General features: G+C 37.7%; 2 protein-coding genes across 3 annotated transcripts; one reads left to right on the forward strand and one right to left on the reverse strand.

Annotated features, from left to right (window-relative positions):
• Positions 1-866: 866 nt before the first annotated feature.
• On the reverse strand, positions 867-18,774 carry LOC123866931. 2 transcript variants are annotated; one of them, XM_045908722.1, is made up of 6 exons: positions 18,750-18,774; positions 12,668-12,773; positions 5,661-5,821; positions 2,844-3,083; positions 1,411-1,684; positions 867-1,373 (listed from the first exon to the last, which is right to left on the reverse strand). In XM_045908722.1, the coding sequence occupies exons 1-5, from the start codon at positions 18,768-18,770 to the stop codon at positions 1,526-1,528; spliced, it is 687 nt and encodes a 228-aa protein (XP_045764678.1). In that variant the 5' UTR covers positions 18,771-18,774; the 3' UTR covers positions 867-1,373; positions 1,411-1,525. The 2 variants fall into 2 exon arrangements, with proteins under 2 accessions (XP_045764678.1, XP_045764687.1); XM_045908731.1 differs by lacking the exon at positions 18,750-18,774 and adding an exon at positions 14,200-14,546.
• A 2,707-nt stretch (positions 18,775-21,481) lies between these two features.
• LOC123866874 (dnaJ homolog subfamily A member 2-like) lies at positions 21,482-23,337 on the forward strand. Its single transcript, XM_045908627.1, has 2 exons — positions 21,482-21,653; positions 21,779-23,337. The coding sequence occupies exons 1-2, from the start codon at positions 21,585-21,587 to the stop codon at positions 22,925-22,927; spliced, it is 1,218 nt and encodes a 405-aa protein (XP_045764583.1). The 5' UTR covers positions 21,482-21,584; the 3' UTR covers positions 22,928-23,337.
• Positions 23,338-23,462: the final 125 nt, after the last annotated feature.

Raw genomic sequence — 23,462 nt, forward strand, 5'->3', positions numbered from 1 at the left:
ACTTATTCTAGACAAAATTACAACTAAAACAACTAAAATATAATTTAAAATAATTTAGTATAACCTAATAAAACTGACAAAACTAGCACAAATTATATTGTTGATCCACTGTCCCTAAACTCGGTAAACCTGTATCTAAAAAACGTAAAACGTAAATATAATGAAGTGACGTATAAACATGCCATCTGGCACCCGACCTGCACCGCCTCGCCTCGTGCGGTTAGTGTGCTTAATATGAACTTCTATGAGCATATCCTCAACTACATCAACTCCGTAGTGTCAGCGAGCGAGACAATCCGCTGACCCACGAGGCGAAGCGTTGCAAATCGGCCGCCGGATGGCTCTAATGTGCTATGACTTTTAATAACAAATCATACATGCACGTAGACGACGCAAAAATGAAATAAGTTCGTTTCTCTGTACCTGCCGTGCAGTTTCCGTTATGCTTGCGTCCGTTCAAGCCTTTAAAGCAAAACACCAGTGTTCAACGAACTTTTATAATTTTATTAGCGCACTATAATACCTATTTATTAATTATTTTTATGTCTTCACTTATTATAGGTATGTTTTCTAAATTTTGTTTTATATATGGAATTACCTATGTACCTTGACATTGTCACATAACTGACGACTTTATTCAACTTTGTTTTAGTATTTTGTTTGAATAATTGTTATAATAATAAGTAGTATTTTGTATGAGTAATAACTTTGACATGTGAATTATGTATGTGAGATTTAAATACTTATAGTCAAGATATTAATAAAAATATTAAACTTATGTTTATGTTTTTTTTTCATTAAAGTAGGTACCTAAAGAAATGGGAGGATAGGTGGATTTGGGTAGTTTAAAGAAAATACAACGCCAAAACAATTTATTCATTTATTCTAATATTTATAAGTTAACCCTATTTTGCGCAAAGCTTTTTACAAGATAGAACGACTGACCGAGACTAATATAGAATAAAAATCATAATCTCTATCTGACAGGTCACGCAAGCACACTTAAACGAAATAATTGTTTTAGTGTCAGTATTAGTTTTTAATTAATAAATAACTTAAATAGAGTTAGCCACTTGGTTTTGTACAATATCAACCATCTAAAGGTCGTCGCTCACATTAAACGCACTGCTAAAGCACAACTACTCGTGATCATAAAAAAATCAAATGAAAAAACTAAGATTGTGCGCGTAAACTTACCCAGTTAACCCACATATTTCAAAAATTAATCTAGTTAAAAAACTTGACCCTAAGCATGAGTTGCACCCAAGAAGCTCTTGCTATGGGCACTAAAGGCTTACAAATTAAGGCGGCTTGTTCATACCAAATGATAGATTTACGTCATCACACAATATGTTAACTAGACGCTAGAAGGCCTCATAACTTTTTAATTGGGGAAGGAAAAGAAAATACCTCAAAACTTAGATCCTACATTTGAATGATCACTCCGTAACGAACTGTGCTCGAGTGCGGCGTAAGTTAGTGACGATTTTATAATTTAGAGGGCGAAGTAGTGCGGTGCGGGATCCTAGAGGCGAAGGCCGGGGTTGCGCGAGCGCACGAAGTTGAGCAGCTCGTCGCTGTCCTCGCAGACGAACGGCTTGACGTGGTGGCAGGCGACGTCGTGCCACTTCACGCCGTCGTTGTAGAAGTTGTTCAGGATCGCTAGGCATGACTCGTCGTTGCCCTAAACATAAAAAATGCATTAATGTCTACTATCTGATTTAAGTATTAGATGACCAATTATTTAAGGCGAAAGGTCGTCGATTCAAATTACAACCAGCTGCAGGTTATCGAACTTGTTTTCTCTTAAGTTTTACCATACTTAATATGGGCGGGGAAAGTAAAATTGTTATGGAACTATAACACTAAATATTTTGCAGTTGTAGTTCTCTTGTGTAGGCGGACATATTATTATTTTTATTGCGATCACTTGCTGCAAATAAAGAAAGGTAAAAGCCTAAATCCGTATGGAGGTGGGTCCAAAAGCGCAATAAATCATAATAAATGTCAGCTCGCGATGTCCCTCATCCTCCGCACAAGATAGATAATAATTAAAAATATTAATATCAATACACCGTTACCTAAAAACCGGACAAGAACCGATTCCATTCGCTGCTATAACGGGTAGTTTTCTATTTTATTAGAAAGTAAGTTAGGAATTTAAAGTAGATACTATTCATTTTTAATGCGACTATAATATAAATATATTAGATAGCCAAAAATTTGTTTTTAACGGATTTTTTTTTATTTAAACGCATTACGCATATTTTAATGATTTTCTATCCGATATCATATCTGAACTCTCTAAGCACGACATCGCTAGTCATCACGACACGAATTACAGTACCCACAGGTTTCTTAACCCAGATGGGGATCAACTTCGAGATTTCCCACTTTTAATACCACACCGCTGCAGCAAGGTCTAGTGCGTCCCTAACCAAAACGCTGCGCTAGCCGTCATCAAATAAAAAAAATATATTATATTCTATAGTATATGTGTCTTCACATTAACCGATTTTGCTCAGGTATTTTATAAGGAAATAAAATAACCATAAAAATGAAAAATAGATTATGATTCATTCCATGCAACGCCTCCTAAAATATTTTAATTTGCAACTAACACGAATCGATAGACAATTGAATGAAAAGCTCGTTCCAATTATTTTTTTTGAAAGCAAAAATTGATTTCATAGAGAACACTACCGAAACTCTTGCGCGGGGCAGCAGGAATCAGTACGCTGCAAGCTCTAGCTAGAGCAAGGACGAGCTTACAGAATTAGGAATAATATAAAGCTTCTTATTAGGATTCTGTGGACAAGCCTCAACAAATCTCTTCAACTTACTTGAGCAGCTTCCCTGTTGTCAGGCTGGGCCTGCCCGTAGCCGCCGGTGTAGGACCAGTCGCCGGTGTTGCGTTGCGTGGTCGGGCCGATCTTGGCCCCGGAGCCCGACCAGAACCAGCCGTTCACGTTGGGGGGCTGCAAGTCGGGACGGTCACAGCCAGCGAAGTTGCACTTGCGGCCCGACGTCCAAATGTATCGAATATTAGCGCGGGCTATCTTTTGCTTTACAAACTCATTTTCCTGAAAAAGAAGGTTTTTAGATTAGATTAAAATATTTTTTATAGATTAGAATAGAAAGAAGTTTAAATAAGAGAATGCAACTTGCTATATGTACCTATAACTACCTAGTACCTCTATCTACCTACTTATTTACAAGTTTGATAGAGTGCATCGAATAAATCCGGTTATTACGATTACAATACGTGATATTTATCCAAAGATTAATCTAACAACGTTCAAAGTTTTCACTAGATTAAGAGTCCTCAATCTTTGGATTAAACCTCATATTATAACCATAAATTAAAGTAAAAAAGTTTTTTCATCGATGGTTCTTATATTTTATAATCTGATTATTAAAACTTCGTGATTTAATCGGTAATAGGCTAGTGACTAAATAGAGGTTAAAGACTTTGATCAAGGGCTCCAGGAATAGTCAGATTTAGGTTAAATTCGTACTTTTTCCGGATATACCTAGGTGATAAATTAGCAGAATTCTAGAAATTCATTTCTAATCACAAAGTGTCGTCTGCGTCTGTCATATAATATGAAACAGTAATTAAGGAGCGCGGGCTGTGACGGGAAATTCACCTCCGCTACAAGCATCCGGCACTCGAAGTGGGCAACACGGCTGTCGGCGACTGAAGAATGTGTGTCATGTACCACTTGTGACTTGCGAGCGCCTTATGAGTACGTTGCCAAGTCGAGAAGTGACGCGCTCGGCCATTGCACCCCTTTCACGGACGCCTTCCACGCTCTACAAACCTAATCAATTTAAATTAAGCATCCCAATAAATATGGATGCCTAACAACACTTGTAGTGGCCGGGGCCTAGTCACTTGTGTTGTTTACAACAGGTTCTTTCTTCTTTCCACTCTTCTTTCTCAGGTTCTATCTATGTATTAGATATATGTTTTGGGGAACGTGACTGTGGTCTAGTTGAGATTGTTAAGCAACATTGACCCGAGTCATGGAACTGGATGGGTGACCGACTTTAGAGTACTTTACCGGTAGTGTTTCCACCAGAATACCTACTAAAACAGACCGGACTTCGGAGTCAATTAATAGAAATTTAATTGATCCTGTCGGAAATAAAACCTAGGACTTCCCACTTATAAGACCACTGCGCCAGGGAGGTACCTAAATCGTCACCAAGTATATTGTATACTACTAGCTCGTAGATATTTGATTTGAAGTTATAATACGAATAGATAGGAACCTACTTTTAAAACTTCTGAAAACATAGTGAGGAAAGCGGTTTGTATTGGTAAATCCTTAATTAATCCGCTAGACGAGAATTGAACTACGGTAGTGCTACCTATTGCTGCATAATCATTAATCAGTAACCAATGAGATAAGATGTCTTGGTTCAAACTGCAGAGCTACGGGTGAAACACGATTTGAATTTGAATCAATCGCGAAATCCTTTTGCCATCTCAAACTAATAGGAAGACGCAACGGTGATGTTGCGTTCATTGACTCACGATTACGGTAGGAAGTGCACAGAGAAACTTGCCGCACAAGATAGGCAGGTTTACTTTACTTCATGCAATTACTAAAGTCCCCGGATGATCGCTAACAATTGATTTCCTTACAACGTTGCGAAAAGTTCTAAGAAGATGCTCTACCTACTATTTACATACTTATACCTAATAAATTATACCAGTTGCTACAATGGAACGTTCATAAATAGATAGGTTAATATAATATGTACTTATACAGGGAGAAACGGAGTAGGCAAGTACCTACCTATCCCTTAAATCTAATATTTAGGTAACATGTTCTTTGCGAAAAAGAAAAATACCTAAACGGATAGCCAATTCACGTGAAGTACAATGTGAATTCATCAAGTAACGGGCAAATCTCTCTTAGCTAAGCAAAAGACTTCAACGCGCCTACATCTATGAGCTTCATTCTACGCAGGTAGGTTTCCATGCATTTTTCATCATAACTTGATCAAGTATGCATAAAAATATAAATTACTATTGCAAAGCCTAGATTGCTATATATAGGTAGGTACTATATGTACTACAGTAGATGTCATTAGCACTAGATTAGCACATGCTATAGCGATTATAGTATGGGAAAGTGAGCGTATCGTCGCGAATCACGATTGACCCTATTACCTTTAGTGACGTAAGATAAGATACCTACTCGTACCTGTGAAGAGAGTATCTGTACCGTCTAGCTATTGCATTTGGATCATCGATCCGGTTCTATTACATAATAAATAATTATTGTAGGCAGATTAAATCAGTTATCACAATAGATAGGTACTGATCTTTTGAAGTTAGTCATCTATATATTTTTTGTACTTACATGACTATTAATAACAGATTGGTTGTCGCAAATCGTAATACACATTCATATCGATCACCTAATAATGGCAACCGAAAACTTAGTAGAAAATATTTTTCGATATTTTGGATTTGGCTGTTTGGAATGGAGATAGATAATATCCTGGATTAGCACATAGGCTCCTTTTTGTCCCGGAAAATTAAAGAGTTCCCACGGGATTTCGAAAAACCTAAATCCACGCGGGCGAAGTCGCGGGCATCGGCTAGTAGGTAATATATGTGCAAGAGGTCTACAATTATTTACCTGTGGAGTTTCTAATGAGACAGCATCCATGCAGTGCCGCCTGCAAATGTTCCTCGCGTCGAGCCAGTCCACCTCCAGGTTGCGGGTGGGCGCATGCTCCCAGCTGAAGAAGTACGAGTGCAGAACTCCGCGCGCATCGCGGTATGTGGAATGGCGAACTCCTAAACAATGAGAAAAGCAAATCAAGTCACTATATTTCTTTATTATCAAACTAATATTACAAAGGAGAAAGTTTGTATGTGTGTGTATGTGTGTGTATGTGTGTGTGTGTGTGTGTGTGTGTGTGTGTGTGTGTGTGTGTGTGTGTGTATGTTTGTTACTCCTTCACGCAAAAACTACTGGACGGATTGGGCTGAAATTTATAATGGAGATAGATTATACCCTGGATTAGCACATAGGCTACTTTTTATCCCGGAAAATCAAAGAGTTCCCACGGCAATTTTAAAAACATACATCCACGCGAACGAAGTCGCGGGTATCAGCTAGTACTTAATGCTGGACTCCATGAACAGTGGATTTAATTTTAAACATTCCTATCATTAATGAAAGTAATTTCGGCTTAAACTTGCTTGCTCAGGTAAAGGATTATGCAACATCTTTACAAACTTGGGAGATAATAGGTAAAAGAGTGCGTAATGAGTACGATGCCATCATAAATAAGGCATAGGTAGGTTAACCAGGTGATTAGAAAAATTCTGTATATATCAGCCATTAACAAATAAGGAGAGGCAAAGGTTACGTCTCTATCTATACATATAATAAAATTGTAGAAAAGTGGTGTCTGTACACTGGAAATATATAAAAAAAAGTAGCAGGGGTTGTTATTATTTCGATGCCGAACCCGAAATTGTAATTAATTTTTTTTTGTCTGTTTGTGTGTGTGTTTGTGCACGCTAATATCAGAAACGGCTTATTCGATTTAGATACGGTTTTCACTAATATATTGTAGTAAGCTTCACATAACATTTAGTGTTTATTTCATGTCAATCGGTTCATAAATAAAAAAGTTATGTCAATTTAAAGAATCACGGCGAACATTTTTAACGTATACATGCTGCCCGAAAAGTCACTATTCCACGCGAACGAAGTCGCGGGCGCAGCTAGTAGTCAATAATTTCTATATCATACGGTATTAAGTCCCTATCTGTTTAGATACTTGTTCAACTCAAAAACCGAACTCTTTAGTAGACCGTCCACATTTTAGTAAGTCAATCGTAAATCACTAAACCTACAATCTGGTCTTATACTTATAACTCGTAAGAAGTGGTTTTATCAAACCTTTTTCCGAAGGACCAACTCAATAAACATAATTACATCCGTTCCGATATGTATCTACGTTAGGTACTACATAACATACCTCTACATATTTACCCATTGTTAGTAGGTAGGTAGGTACTTGTAGATCGAAAGATAACATTCATGACATCAAAATCAACAATCTAAAATCCTTCTAGTTCACTTGAAGTGTTTGGATTAATAATTTTCGGTTCAAAAGGTCATTTTAAATATTAAGTATTTCAGTGAGGATAAAGTCATTAGATGAGTAGTGCTATTTCGCAACTTGTCTGGTCTTTGGCATTGACTCGTGGGAACATTGCAACATCACTGTAACCGTCGTAGGTAGTCTACAAAAACCACTCGGTATTTCAAAAAGCACATGGGCGCCGACAATTGGGTTCGCGAAGCTGTAAAATTACATACAGCGGTATTACAAAATGTAATCTGAACATCATTTAGCTCACGGCTTTAACACAATAGAATGTTCGGTTCACACGTCTTTGCTAGCAGCAAATGACGTTTTCATAAAAACTAATGTATTCTGTAGAATTACTGTGACACCTGAGAAATGTAAGTGTTATGCAACAAATGGAACGGAGGGTGCTGTTTGTGTGAAAATAGGCAAAGATTTGCGTTAAAAGGCATCAAATTATGTAAGCTACGAGTACGGTATATACGTAGCTTTGTTAATTTACCTATGAACCTAAGTGCTTTTTTTTATTCAGATACAAGTTAACCCTTGATTGCGATCTCAGCTAAACGATGCAAGATAGGCCAAACCCATAATCCTTGATTGTTTTGCATCGGCACAATGCCGTTTGGCGGATTCGTGGGTGGTAGCGAACCACGGCCGAAACCTCTCACCAGACCAGACCAGAGACAATAATTTAGAAGTTAAAAAAAAAAACTCAGATATTTAGTTTGTTTTGACGTCACTTTCACAAGCCATCAAGAGTGAAATAGTAATAATATATAGATAGGAAGTAGGTACCCACGACGTAGGTTCAACAAATTACATATTGCAGGTGTCAGCTGCCCGTATGATTGCAGCGAAACTGATTGAGCTCTACAAGGCATGAAAAGGAGGGAAAATCACATATTTTTCCGTTAAGTATATCGTCTATTACAAATACATATCACACTTTACACTAATATTATAAAGGCGAAAGTTTGTGTTTATGTGTGTGTGTGTATGTTTGTTACTCTTTCACGCAAAAACTACTGGACGGATTTGGCTGAAATTTGGAATGGAGATAGATAATATCCAGGATTAGCACATAGGCTACTTTTTATCCCGGAAAATCAAAGAATTCCCACGGGATTTCGAAAAATCTAAATCCACGCGGACGAAGTCGCGGGCATCATCTAGTGTACATATAAACGAGTGTCTAAAGCAAGAAGTAGTTGACCGTAGGCGCTCATTCAACAACTAAATTAAATAGCAAGTAGGTACTACTATGTTGGTATGATGCTACTAAGCTACATACGTATGTATGTACCTACGTATATATGAGCTATACTTGGTGTCTCTCTACAAGAAAGAAAATCTTACAAGAGACCTATGTCCAGCCGTGTTAGTCTATCGATTGACGATGATGATGATGACTATGTATGATTGTTATGTGTTGACTATTTACTTCTAGGATTACTAATAAATCCGCGAAAATTAGCCGGTCTGTGAAAAGCCGCAAATATTACAACAAGACAAGCCTATGGGCAGGTTGAAAGCAATGGTGCGTCTCTTCCGCAACGAGAAAGTGTCCATTGTAAATTGTGATCCCCCCTTTGGCATATTTCCCCTTTCGCGCATCTGTACAAATTATAATTGCCCATAGACCGGAAAACATTTACATCTTGACTCGTCGTTAACATAAATTCAACTTTATGTAATAACGTATGGGCGAGTGTAAAAATTTAAATTTACGAGTAAGTAGCTCTCTGATACTTCAAAGAACATCGACTTTACTATTATATTATTAATATCTAATTACCACAGCTGTAATTGGTTATGAATTTATGACACTATTATATTTTTCGGTAAATAGCTTATGTAATCTCGAGCCACACTTTCGGAAGGCGTAATATTTAGTACCTATAGGAAAGTGAAAAGTTACGGATGTTGTTATTCGTTATTTCAATTTGAAGAGAAAGTTGAAGGTAAACATCTCGACCTTACGGTGATTTTTACTCACGTTCGGGGAATTGCGACGAGATACTCGCTCGTACTGTCTAAATAAAATTAGGCAGATGTACCGTGCAAGACTAATCGGATTATTGAGAGATTAGAAGATGGCATGATCACGTCATACTATGATGTCGATCGTTGCCTTATAGAGCCCTGTATAGCTAACCATAACATACGTAAGCTGTCTAGTATATCGGATATGCGAAATAAATAAATATAAAGTCCTAGAATGGAGAATTTTAATAAAAGCAAGCGTAGTGTGGGGTGCCTTCCAGCACAATGGACTGACGACGCTATATAAAGAGGTTGGCGCGAAGTGGTTGGATGAGGAAGGCTGACGACCAGACGTGATAGCGTTCATTAGGGAAGGCCTTTACTATGCCCAAAAGTGGACATCCACAGGCTGATGATGATAATTTTTAACCGAATCTATCTGTATCTACAGTTACTTTATTTATTATATTACTAGTTAATTTATAAATCTATCTGCATCTACAGTTACTAATATTAGAAAGAGATAAAGTTTGTAATTTTGTTTGCAGATGACAATTAATCTCTGGAACTACTGAACCTATTTTAAAAATTCTTTCACCATTAGAAAGCTACATTATTCCTGAGTAGACTATATTTTATTTTCAAAAAAATTAGAGATCCCTACGAAATTTGTAGTAAGCTACCCGTGCGAAGCCGAGGCGTGTCGCTAGTTTCTAATAATTTCAGAAAGGGCGCAGTAAACAGGGAGCGCAGAAAAAGAAATAAGGGACACTTAGGAAAACGCACTTTCCAGTACCGTTAGGTACCAAGGATAGGTTTCGTTAGGATTCGAAATTCAAAAACCTACTGTGAAATTTCATATTACGTATATAGCTAACCTAATGTTTTGTGAATACGGGTACCTAACTATAATCATTTTCTCTTATGGTTCAATGACTGCTCAGCTGTGCTCAGCTATAGATAGGCCGTAATATCTTTAGGTATGCAAAATGGTTTAGTGTGGACACAAAAACGTTGATATGTACCTGAATTACGTAATATTGTAAACATATAAAATAGGTACACATTTACAATAGATTCTTTGTTATCTTTGTGCCCGACTGGCGGTCAATTGTCCTCTATGCGCTCCCACACGAAGCGGGTATGTTAGGAGCCGCCTTGACTAAAAAATGCTGTTTTCATGTCGGAAAACTCACAAAATATAATTCTAAAGACATATCTGACCGTACACCTATATGCTACCATAAAACAGGTAGATATAGGTATATCTAACACCTTTTTTGAATAAGTCTCAAAGAGTACAATGTTTGGCAGGCTATTTTTATAGCTATACATATAAGTAGGTATATATTTAGTTCATATTTTAGGTTTCCTTGTCGTCTAATCTAATAAAAATCGTGATAGTTCGCGATTCGCGAAAAAAGTTCGCGATTAATATAGGTGCCTACCTAATACCTTTCTATCTAATATATACTTATGTATCACTGACTATAAAAAGCTAAAGTTATAAAATGTTATGTGAAAAATATTTCTAAATCTAAGTAAGTAATCTAAAACATGCCCACAATGTATACAGCCTACCTACCTACTTAGTGATATTTCAAAAAGTTAAAAGGTAAGTACCTAATACCTATTATACTCCTACACCGTAGAGAGTGGTAGAGGTAGATTAGATTTACTCTACCATCATAATGTTATACCTAAACAAATCATATTTTATCTTTGTAAGTGCATATTATTTCAATAATATCGGCATTATATAATCGATAGTCGTTATAAAATACATACATGGTCACATAAATAACGTTTACTGGCGATGGTCAATGAAAATACCGATCGAACGTGACTCGAATAGAAAGGATGAACGCGTTCAGTTACCGAGGATCATCAGTTGGGATTAAGCAAAGCAATTAAGCTGCAAGGTGATCCACCAGTCACTACTCACTGCTGGTCTTTATGCTATATGTAGCAATTGGGCAAAAAGGACGTTCTTCTTACTATGTATGAGACTGTTGCAGTCACAACTCCATTCTTTGTAAATTGTGTTTGCTAACAAGTTACTAATGAGTATTCAGAACGCGTTTACAATCACTCTAACTAATAACTAAAAACACTTAACTAAAACCAAAGATATTTAAATGTGTTATGCTGAAACACTTTTGACCGTTATTTCGAAATTAAGCTGCCTCTTATTTCTAGGAGTAAGGTTGTCTCTATCAAGATGAATACCTACTAAACCTAAGTACACTGAAATATTGTAATTTTTAACACGGTATGTTACAATATTCAGAGCTTTGGTATTTTTACACAATATAATGTACCTAGCTGCTATTTTTTTTTTACAAAATCACACAAAGTGGGTAGTCACTAATCGATTTCAAGTAAGTGAGTTAGTAATCTTGCAATCTTCTAAGTACACAAATACGACTAACAACCTACTTTTAAGTTTGATTAGATTCTGAACTTCTAAAGAATGGTCAAGTATTACAATCATTACAACCGTCTCAGTGAATGCAGCGCAAGATTACCTAACGCCTAGGTAACCTGAGTGTAATTTACACTTGGCGCAATATCTCGGGTCAAGCATGGGTCAAAAGTCAAAACTCAAAAAGCACAAGATGATGCGAGAAAGGTGATGTTAAAAACAATTACCTACTAATTATTCAACTGCTGTCGTACAAGACAAAGTTACCTCACAACTGTGTTATATGAATACATTTATGTGATATACAACATAAGTAGGTGCTTAGGAAGAAGCGCATTAAAACATTCGCGCACAATTTCTTAGTTGCCAAAAAAGGTGGTACGTGGGTCAGGTACTTAATAAGTAAGGAGATCAAATAGATTTTTTTTTTTTTAGGTATAGTTTACCTTTGCCTTTGTTACCTATATTCATTTAATTATAAAATTCTAATTAGAAACTTTTTATTTATAAAAATAGATTTATATGAAATAGGTCAATAAATACCTATCATGTATGTATGTGTATGATGGGAAGAATACAGATTTAATAAATGTGTGATACAAAAGCTTCACAACAAGTTTTTGTCCCACTTACCTAAGACGGACGGACGCAGAGCGGAGATATATATCTCGAAGATGTCATTAAATCTTTGAGACAACAACTTTCTTTGTAGCTATTTTAAGTATACAGCTACATAAAAAAACTTTAAATCGAACATCCTGGATTAGTGAACTCGTTTGTCATTTAAGAAACAATATCTCTTATTAATGTTTCCTAGATCATTCTTCAGGTTCGTTTTCGACTAGGATTAAGTTATCAAAGTAATAACTTTGAGTAATTTAGGGAACTAAAACTCTTCTTCCATGTTAAACTGTTTAAAATTAGAGTGCATCATCATTTTGACATAGGTCAGAGCTTATTCAAGCGTAAACCATTATGCTCACAACTAGCAGATGAGCAAAATGTAACTTAACCAGTTTGTGTTGTACTGTGTGCCGATTAGCTAATTTCCGAGCATGTCGTAAAGGAAGTTAAGAACATAAGTGTCCGCAACGTTGAGGAGGATAATGATCGTAATTTACGTACTGTTAGCGCAACTCCTGGGGTCAGGCAGGGCCAAACGGCGCTGGGCTTCAGCGAGGCAAAGCACCGCCAGTAGGACGGCCGTCGCCAGGCAACTGTGCCTGCTCATCTGTAGATAAAAACAATTTTAGCGGGGGATACATAATATTACTATAGGGGTGGTGCATAGGAGGTTCTTATCCTGAATTGCTTTCGATAATAATAAGTAGAAACGATTTTGTATACGTTTGACTTCGATCATATTTAGGTATCTAGCTAGGTAGCAGGTTCCTGCTTAATGTGCTGGTTTGGGGTCAATTTTACAATTGGCATAAGTAGATATTACCTTCGAGAAGAAAATAGAGCTCAACATTCTTGCTCTAACGACAGATCAAATAGATTTTTTTAGTTTTTAGGTACATCTTATGTACTTACTAAATATTAGGTATTTTTATAAAATAAAAATTGGATCCTTGTGGTAGTTGGATGGTATGACAAAAAATACTTATTAGGATGGTAGGTATATAGCTATTTTCATATTTTATTCCAGTTGCTAGCTTTTCAAGTCTATTCCCGAATTCAACAAAAACATTTCTACTTTCTGGATTCGCTATTTTCATAGCGATATATTCACGATTGTAGCAAAACTTTGATAGTACCATAACCATAGATAACACACTATATAAGCTGAGAACCATAACCAACCAATACACACAACTATTATATTATGACAAGCTTTTCTACAAAGAAAGTAGTCATTCACAGGTCTGTTAATGAGTTCGCTTTCTTTTATATTTTATGCAGTCCGTGAATGCTCGAGGACAATCGATACGTGAGACGAATTTATTTTGTTGTGTTTGTGAAAGCAAAACTCGATTTGCTGACCTCCTTCCTGCATGTTTAAACGTTTGCGTGAAAAGGCGCTCCGCGCGAGAAATCGTCGATTTGGGACGCATTTTATGGTACGGAAAGCTCGACGCGCGCCACTGCCTGCCTCCATAAATTCCGTGTTAATAAAACCAATGCAATTTATAAATAATTATTTGTTAGTATAAAAATGTGACTTCTATTTCACGCCATATAATTTCTATTTTCTTTAAAAATATATCTCTTAGATATTTAAGTTGTAAGTGTAGATAATTTAAATAAACTTCTACTTACCGTTTTTAAAACTTGTTTCATTGTATATAGTCAAATGTAACTATTATTAATTAACACGGCTGTTAATTAATATCTATATACCTAATCATAACATTTAATTCGTTAGTTATAAAATACAACTTTTAATAAAGTTACCGGCCAATGACTCGTGCTTTGATCGTGATTCAAATCATGTTCTAAATAAAGTGCTACAATATTTAGTCTCCTCGTTCAAAATGTAGAAACCTCAATCAAATTGAAAAAAAATCAGAAAAACGCATTTTTTAATATTTTCACGCACTTTTCGGAATCGGGTACTGGAGTGTCTTCTTAAAGTTAATTATTAATGTAGATCCTTAAATCAAATCACTGTTTACAGGTAGATGTTGAGTTGTGTCAGTGGTGCACGTGCGTACCTCTATGGACTGTGTGGTGACGGTGATGCGAGCGTGCAAGAATGGTGCGCGTACGTCCGATAGTACGCAAGATGTGTGTTGAACGCGACGGTTTCAGAGGAACTGACGCAGGCGCAAGCGTCCTCTCTAATTAAGCCTCCGACATTCATTCACTTTCACTTCACTTCCAATATGAGAGAAGATACGTCCGCACCACCCCGCCTCGTCGACGCACAGCTAACTGGCTGCACCACCTTAGAGACCTTCTGGAGGTCGTAGCCGGATACAAACACGAATTTACATAATAGACACACCGTAGTACCTGCACGTTAACAATTGTATCACTGAATTAATTACGTGCACTACGGAAACTGTTTTCAGAATCTATTGTTAGGTAGGTAGCTATTGTTTCATCGAGAACTTCCAAGTAGATTTTTTGCATATAAGTACTTAGCATCAATTTAATTTATAGCTAAGTTTCATGATATGAAAATTATAATTGAAGAAGATGACCGCGCATGTGCGTGGAATTCAATTCGACGAATTCAAAGGGCATCATGTGTCGCTCAAGCGCACTCTCTTTAAAATAAATATATTTTTGAATTAACGACAAAATTGTGCTTTTCCTTCTTAAAAAATAATTTTACTCGCTTCTTACCGCAAGTGAATTAAACGAAATATTGCTTTTCAACATCACTTATAACATAGGTAATAGGCATAATTAATATCCAAGTTACATTATAATAACACTCCATATAATTTTTAAACAATCTACATTTTCTTTTTTCATGAATTTTCTATCTTTGTTGTACTTACATGTTCTACTCCTTTTACTACCTCTTGCACTGCCAAGGGTCACTGGTAGAGATCTCCTATATCTAAGTGCTTCCCTGTCCACTTTTTCTTTTTCTCACTATTATTATAACTTTCTAATACTGTTTAAAGATATTATAATTTTACCATTATATTATAATTATATGATAACACGCGCTGCCAGATGTGTGCCTTGTCGCCACACAATCTAATACTAATCATCGGTCATGGCTATTCGCATGGCTAATGGTTAATCATGGCATTACTGCTAGACCAAACAGTCGTCAATCTAGTCAGGTATGAGGAGACCCGTGTTCAGTAGTGTGCCGGCGCGGCGATAGGTTGATGATGATGATGATGATAATGAATTCCCTTAATTTAGGTACCTTACTGGAAATCAAATCCGAAACCTTTTACCACACGACGCTCACAACTGCACCAGAGAGTTCGGCAAACAGTGCCATGATGCAAGATTAAACATAAAACAGGAGATAATCTCGATACTTCAGTGAGTGAAAGTCAACGCATTGATTAGTGGTTTTTACTAACGACTTCTTCATTTAAATTTATTCCACTGTATTCATGTATCATATCACTGACTGCATTAGTATTAGGTAATCGTAACATTTGAATATTTATGATCCACTATACAATATTGCAGTGTACAAAATGTTAATGTCTAGAGTTGACCCGAGACAATAAAATTAAATACTTATGTAAAAAATAATTAACTAACTGATTTGAATTTATATTATAAAGCTTAGGTTGCACTACTATATTATTATGAGCTTTTTTACGTGATACTCAAGATAAAGCAGTAGGTACAAATAAAAATTAGAATGATTCAGAATACGAAACATGTAGTCATGTACATTCACTCTGTCAGTTTAAAACATAATATAGCTCAAAGCATGCTCGAGGAGTAGGTACAGGAGTTTAAGATACAAGTAGGTACTGTCGAGACTGTCGATGTAGAAAAAAAACCGGCCAAGTGCGAGTCAGACTCGCGCATTGAGGGTTCCGTACTCGGGTGTTTTCCAACATTTTGCACGATAAATCAAAAACTATCATACATAAAAATACATAAATAAAAATCTGTTTTAGGATGTACAGGTAAAGTCCTTCCATATGATACCCCACTTGGTATAGTTATCTTACTTTGAAAATTGAAACACATTTTATTTATTTTTTAAATGATGTAACCACAAATTCGCGGTTTTCAGATTTATTCCTGTACTTGTGCTATTTAAGACCTACCTACCTGCCAAATTTCATGATTCTAGGTCAAGTACCCTATAGGTTTTCTTGACAGACACGACAGACAGACAACAAAGTTATCCTATAAGGGTTCCATTTTTCCTTTTGAGGTACGGAATCTTAAAAAGAGTAAATATAAAATATAATACAATTCACGTAGCAAGCACATGGAGTCATAGCCGTAAGAATTTAGGAACTCCGTAGGTAGGTCTGTACCTACTCGTACATGGGTTGGTAATAATGATGATGACATGATGGCCAGCTATAATGGTCATTCAATATTTTAGCTTCTATTACATATATCTAGGTACCTAATGACTTCTGTAATGATAGTTGTGTACCACGACTCACCTCTACTTTCTTTCGTAAGACTACCCAGGTAGGTAGTTTATGTACTAAGCTACTTTTGTTATTTATGACAATTTAAATAAATACATAAGTTCGTATTTTATTACGAGTATTTAATTAAATTGCTTATCTTCATTTTTCGTCATGAAATCTAATTAAGGTAAAATCATCACTTAAGCATTTCTCATCAAGTGAATCTGCCCATACCTACCTACTTTTACTTTATTAATAAAATAAAATTGAAGTGTCTGTCTGTAATTATGAATAACTACCTCATAAGTTATTAAGTTCATAATATGGTTATTTTTACTGTGCCATTTTTGTCTACTACTTTTTGTACCTCGAAAATCAAGTTTCCACGGGATTTTCAAAAACCACGGGGGCGAAGCCGCAGGCATCATTTAGTGGTTAATACGGGTGAATCCTATCGCACCTACAGGTGCGACCTTTGACATAATTTGTAGGTATATGCGATCATATTAGTACTGTAGCTAGATAGAGGGACCAAAGCAAGAGGTTCCTTTGACCAAGGAAGAGGTTCTCAATATGGTGCGTGTTTTTTTGTATTAGGTAGGTACCTAGGTACACCGATTTATCCAAGTTATAAGTTTTCGTCCTTGACAAGTTATGTATTCCTAGTTAAACATAATATATTCCTTCGAGCTTATGACAATGTGGAAACGTGCAAGATCCATGAGTAGGTAGGTAAATAGTCCGTAGCTACTAGCTATTATTATTTACTGTTGCGGCCCTAATATGCAGTTTGCACGAGTGCGCAACGCCTGCAATGGCAAATGCAATGCAACGTTTATGGCCATTCTAGCTTATCCCCTATTCACGCTTATTTTGGTTTACCACTCGTCGTGATGCAACGTGACCTCTCTTCATTCGAATGTCTAAGTAGATATATACTCCATCTTTTCGACACAATCCAAAATCATCATGAGTTCACAATATCACTAAAATTATGTTCTTGCGCAATAATATAATACCTAACCATCTTGATCTTTCTACGTAACCCAAATCCAATTATTAATTTAATTCCAATGAACGACATCTTTTATTAATAATTTTTATTATTAATAATTTCAAATTAAGAAAAACTAATCGCATATTAAACGTGAGTCGCACACGCCGAATGAAATATATTTTTCTGTAGTGATAAAAGATCGGCCAAGTGCGAGTCGAAGTCGTGCACCAAGGGTTCTGCACCTTCAGAGATAAGTTATTATTTAGTTGCTTTTAAACTACCTTCAACTGCAAATATCGTGTGACATAATGATATTTCGGTGGTATCCACAAACGTTTCAGAATTTAGTTGTCAACAAGTTGTGGCTTAGCAACAATGATGCAGTTAAGGCTTGGACAGATGGTTCAGGGAGATACGGCGCGTCTCGCGGTTATTCCATCCACACTCCACAGAGATCCGGGTGGAATCCGATACTTACAGCGGCACACCAGCAATCCTGCTGGATTCGACAACCACACCCACTCCGATCCGCGCACATGCCACGGAGAACGCGACTGGCGAGATTGCGTGCTCTACCGCGAGCAAATCTGTATTTGTCACACTTGACAAATGACTACGCTTCTGCACGAACTGTCTCATATCAGCATAAGTTTCATTTCGACGCGCTACGCTACCTACAACACGCTACGGAGCGCCCTACGTCTTTCTTAACTAAGAAGGTCTAATTCTAATGACCCCATGAACGATTTTTGCAATAACAGGAACAGGATAGGTTCCAGCCTATGCCTCGTAGCCCATGTAGCGTCCAAGCGCAGGCAATACCCTCTAGCACGCGCGCGATCTAAATGGAATACTTACTAAGTCCATACCTAGTTGTTGGAGGAGGCAATGTTGGAAGCATCGTGTCCTCTAAAACCCAGAGCCCATGTGCGCTGCACACCCTGTACCTACCATAAATGAACTGGATAAAGATGTAGGTATCAGATTGTATTACAACTTCTAGGAGCTTTGTTGGGCACGTTTCCTTCGCGTGTCGCTGCTCTCGCGCTTTTTATCTGTTCTAGCCTTAACCTATTTGGGTCGGAATCTGAGGATCTCATTGACGGTTCTAAGAAAACTAACCTTCATTTTGACAGTATGTACTTATATGCAACGACATTGCAACATCAAACATATTATTTACTGTAGACAAGGCGAACTTCATTGAGTGGATCCCAAGTAGGTATTGAAGTAGGTACCTGCCTGTCAGATGCTTATTTTGTAATAATTCACAAAATTATACTGGGTTATTATTAAAGTAAATAATAATAGATGATTATTAAGTAAGTATTATTATTTACTAGCTGACGCCCGCGACTTAGTCCGTGTGGATTAAGGTTTTCCATAATTCTGTAGGAACACTTTGCCAACTCAGCCAAATCCGTTCAGTAGTTTTTGCGTACATACAACATAGCTGCGTTTCCGTGTATTCGTTTGTGGACTCGAAACTCTTAAACTCCAAATTAATTCAAAATTCCAATGCTCTTTGTTATTCGAAGGTGCACGTTCATTCTAGACCTGCGGGGTGATTCGCTAACTCAGTGTCTAACATTGAATGATAGCCACAAAGCTCATTTATTAATCCATTGAAGGTTTTCTACGAAAAAATACTTTGAAATCACCCAGTGAAGCAGCAATGTAGAACCAACCAACTTCAGTGGCTTCATTCATTGTTAGACACTGAGTTAGCGAATCACCTAGCTGACCTACCTACCTATCTATTTTATAATAATATTTTAACCAATCATAACTACCTACTCAGCACTTTCTCGCTTTCAAATTTTGGTTTATGTAAACATTGAGATAACATGTTCTAGTCTAAAAACTATGTCAAAAGTATACATCCATGTAATACGATTAGGTAAGCATTTGTCTAAATATCAATAACAAAGGCGGCACTTCCTTATATTGGAGCTAAAGCTACAGACGCTTGGGGCGTACTTTCACAGTAGATAGTTAGATACCTACTGTGACTATGCCTGTCATAAATATTCACGGATCTACCTACATCGAAGTTATGCGCTATGGCATATAGGTACTACAAAGCAAATGTTTGTACTTTGTGCACCAACATACGTAAAAGGTGACAGTAGAAATTCGTTATCGGGTGTAGCGGCATTCACAGTGATGATGTTACGCATGTGTTACGCAAAATAAAACGCGCCTACCCAATATTAACTGTGTAAAATATGTACCTATTAAGTTATAACTTGTATTATTTTATACGTGTGAGGCCTGTGGGCACGTTTGTTAAACTAAGTTTATAACGCTGTTCAAATGGCCCGACTAGACACCTCTCTGCTCTCACTCACTTCATTCACAAAATAAATTGATTAGATAGTTATGTAGGAAAGTTGTGAGTTGGTTGTGAGTAAAGTTAGCAGAAGACGCAAGACCGCGGCTGTTAGAATTTGAATGTCTACCTACTCTTAAGGATCAATTCCTTAATTACTCATAGGTAGCGTTGTTCATGCCATTCCATTTTTGCGTAATAGTTAGTACTAGGTACATTACAGTCCAGGCCTGAAATAAACGCTAACGCTGAGGTTCTTGCCCGGATACAAATGAAGACCGCGCTAGTTAAAACCATCAAGCAACGTAAGATCTCTTACCGGGGCCATATTTTGCGACACGATAGGTACCGCCTGCTGCTGCCAATTATGATGGGTGAAATAGCTGAAAAAAGAGGGGTGGGAAGAAGGAAGAAGTTATGGCTACGTGTGGACTGGCAAAAAAACAGTCCGAGAACTATTCTGCCTAGCCATGGACAAGGAGAAGTTTAAACAACTAACTGCTGACCTTCAGTAATGGACAGGCGCATAAAGAAGGGGCGCCAGCCAGGTAACCTCCCAGTGTGCCTGGATGCTGCTGGTCTCTTTTGGATGCGTCCGAGGGGAAGAGCAGTGTTCGGGCCGGTGCGCCCCGGTAACATGGCTAATAATTTCTCTTCGGAGATATTGTTGGCTATGGCTAATGACCTGGCAGGGGGAGGAGGTTTCTCCGCGTGTCCCTCTGACTAGCGGAGGGCACAGTGGACGAAGCGTAGGATGGGACGCGGGTGACGTGCGCGTCCCAGGGTCGGGGGACGCACTTCGTCGGTGCGTCCCGGAGGTGCGGTGGTGGGGACCGAGCAGGTCCCCGGAGGTGCGGTGGTGGGGACCGAGCAGGTCCCCGGTGGAGGGTCTACCTCGGCAGACGTCGCTGGCTGGGTCGCGGTTGTTTCCGTTCCCGTGACCCAGTCGCCAGGCGACGCGCAGTAGCGCCGCTGGGGTTTAGTGGGTATACCAGTATAGTAGTGGGTATGTAGAGGCGACCTCTCAGCCGGCGAGTCCCACATACCCTCCCTCAGCTGGCTGGCTGCCTCATGGCTGGCTGGCTAGCTTCCGGGGGGATGCATAAATGCATTCCCCAGCGTCAACAAAAAAAAAAAAAAGGCACATTAAGAAGAATAAAATCGTGTACTTACTTATAACAACCTAGTTTACGTTAGTCTACACTCATTTAAAGAACCTCATCATAAGCATAAAACTGTCCAGCAATTTCCATTACAGTCCTCTTAGATCCTCGTCAGCAGTATGAAACTGTCCAGCAATTTCCGTTACAATCCTCTTAGAAATTGCAGGCGTGCGGTCAGTAAAGGGCCGAAGGGAGGAACAGCTGTTCTCTGTAATGAAATCCTTTGTTTTGTAAACTGTTTTGGAACTGCCTGGAAGGCCGGATACGAACAGCGCTATCTAAGGCTAGGAAACGGCTCAGAATTGGAAAGTTCGTTATTTTATTTTCAAAGAAAACGTATGACACGTATCTAAAGTTACCCGTGACCATTGTACAACCAAATAATATTTTCTACATATATTGCATCATCTGTGACATTGACTGTGACAATTCTGAATAATCTGAATCGCTCTTTTTCGTTTTTGCATCAGCCATCAGCTGCGACAAAGTAATTCCGTGGTGTCTCCCTCATTTCGATCGTAAAATGGCTGATAATAAATTGTATGAAATATTAGGTGTTTCGCGAAATGCAAGTGATTCTGAAATCAAAAGGGTAAGAAACTTTTAACGTAATGCTTAGTTGGCTGGTTTTCAAGAATGTAACTATGAGAGTTCCTATTCCTTTGTCAAGCATGGCTCGACTCATTTAATCAATGCAACTTGTTAATTTTATTTCAGAGTTACCACAAGTTGGCTAAAGAATTTCATCCTGACAAAAACCCAGCAGCTGGCGATAGGTTTAAAGAGATAAGCTATGCATATGAAGTTTTATCAGATCCAAAAAAACGGCAAACCTATGATAAGTTCGGCCTCAAAGGATTGCAAGAAGGCGGGCAAGGAGGAGGATTTCCTTCTGATGACTTCCTTGGACATTTCTTTGGTGACATATTCGGTATGGGTGGTGGTGGTGGCAGAGGACGAGGACGTGCGCGTGGTGAGGATACCATACATCCATTGAAAGTGACTTTAGAAGACATGTATGTCGGAAAAACAGCGAAGCTACAATTAAGTAAAAATGTAATCTGTGGCCCGTGTAAAGGTCTCGGTGGAAAGACTGGAGCTGTTTCGTTTTGCAGAGACTGTCATGGTCAAGGTATAAAAGTGTCATATCAGCAAATAGGGCCCAACATGACCCGTCAATTCCAGACTCGTTGCACTACCTGTCAAGGGCAAGGTGAAACTATTGATGAAAAAGACAAATGCCCTAAATGCAAAGGCAAGAAAGTTTTAAACGAAACCAAGATATTAGAGGTACATGTTGAAAAAGGTATGCGTGAGAACCAGAAAATATTCTTTAGAGGAGAAGGAGACCAGCAGCCTGACACTCAACCTGGTGATGTAATTATAGTATTACAACAAAAACCACATGAGCTGTTCAAACGAACAGGCGACGACTTGTTGATGGAGCGAGAGATTACCTTGACCGAGGCTCTGTGTGGCTTTGAGTTTGTCATTAAACATTTAGATGGACGGGATCTACTTATAAGACATTCCCCTGGAGAAGTGATCAAACCTGGAGACTTAAAAGGTATACAAGGTGAAGGCATGCCTCAACATAAGAACCCATTTGAAAAAGGAAATCTCTATGTTAAGTTTGAAGTAACTTTTCCTGAAAACCACTTTGCAAATGAAGAGCAATTAAAGAAAATCGAAAGCATTTTACCGCCTAGACCTGTATTTGTCATGCCAACTGGCGAGGATGTGGAAGAAGTCAACATGATGGAGTACACAGCCAGTGAGAGGAGCCGAGGGCGGGAGGAAGCCTATGCCAGTGATGACGATGAGCATATGCATGCAGGCCCAGGTGTACAATGCGCTCACCAGTAGCTTAATAATTATTGTATTGAATCCTTATTTTTGGATTTATACTCAGACCTCACATTATATAATTTTATTATGAATTTTAGGTAGTTAATATTGACTAAAACATGACACTCTAATTTGCAGAATAGTCTTAGAGTTGTTTCTAATCAATTTATTATCTGGTGAGTGGTGACAGAACATGTCAAGACCAGATATAGTTTATTAGGGTCACATCATTGCAATAAACCGCCTTATCTTTAATATGTATAATAATTATTTTATAATTTACAAAATATATGTATATTATATTGATTTATGTAATGTTGAGGATTCAGTAAAAACAATTAGTAATGGTTTTTCATTCATGTAATTCATTCCACTACCACAGGTGCATGTAACTGCATTGGTTTATGATTATTATACTTAAATTAAAATAAATTTTGTTTTATTTGCATGAAAAGATATTTTATTTCTAACAAGCAAATGACAGGAATCTGCTCAGTTGCATTGCCTCCTTACTTCAAATTAATTTATGCCATGTATATCCTTTCAGTTCCTG

The sequence above is a fragment of the Maniola jurtina genome, chromosome 1 (genome assembly GCF_905333055.1).
Source record: "Maniola jurtina chromosome 1, ilManJurt1.1, whole genome shotgun sequence".
In the NCBI taxonomy this organism is placed as follows: domain Eukaryota; kingdom Metazoa; phylum Arthropoda; class Insecta; order Lepidoptera; family Nymphalidae; genus Maniola; species Maniola jurtina.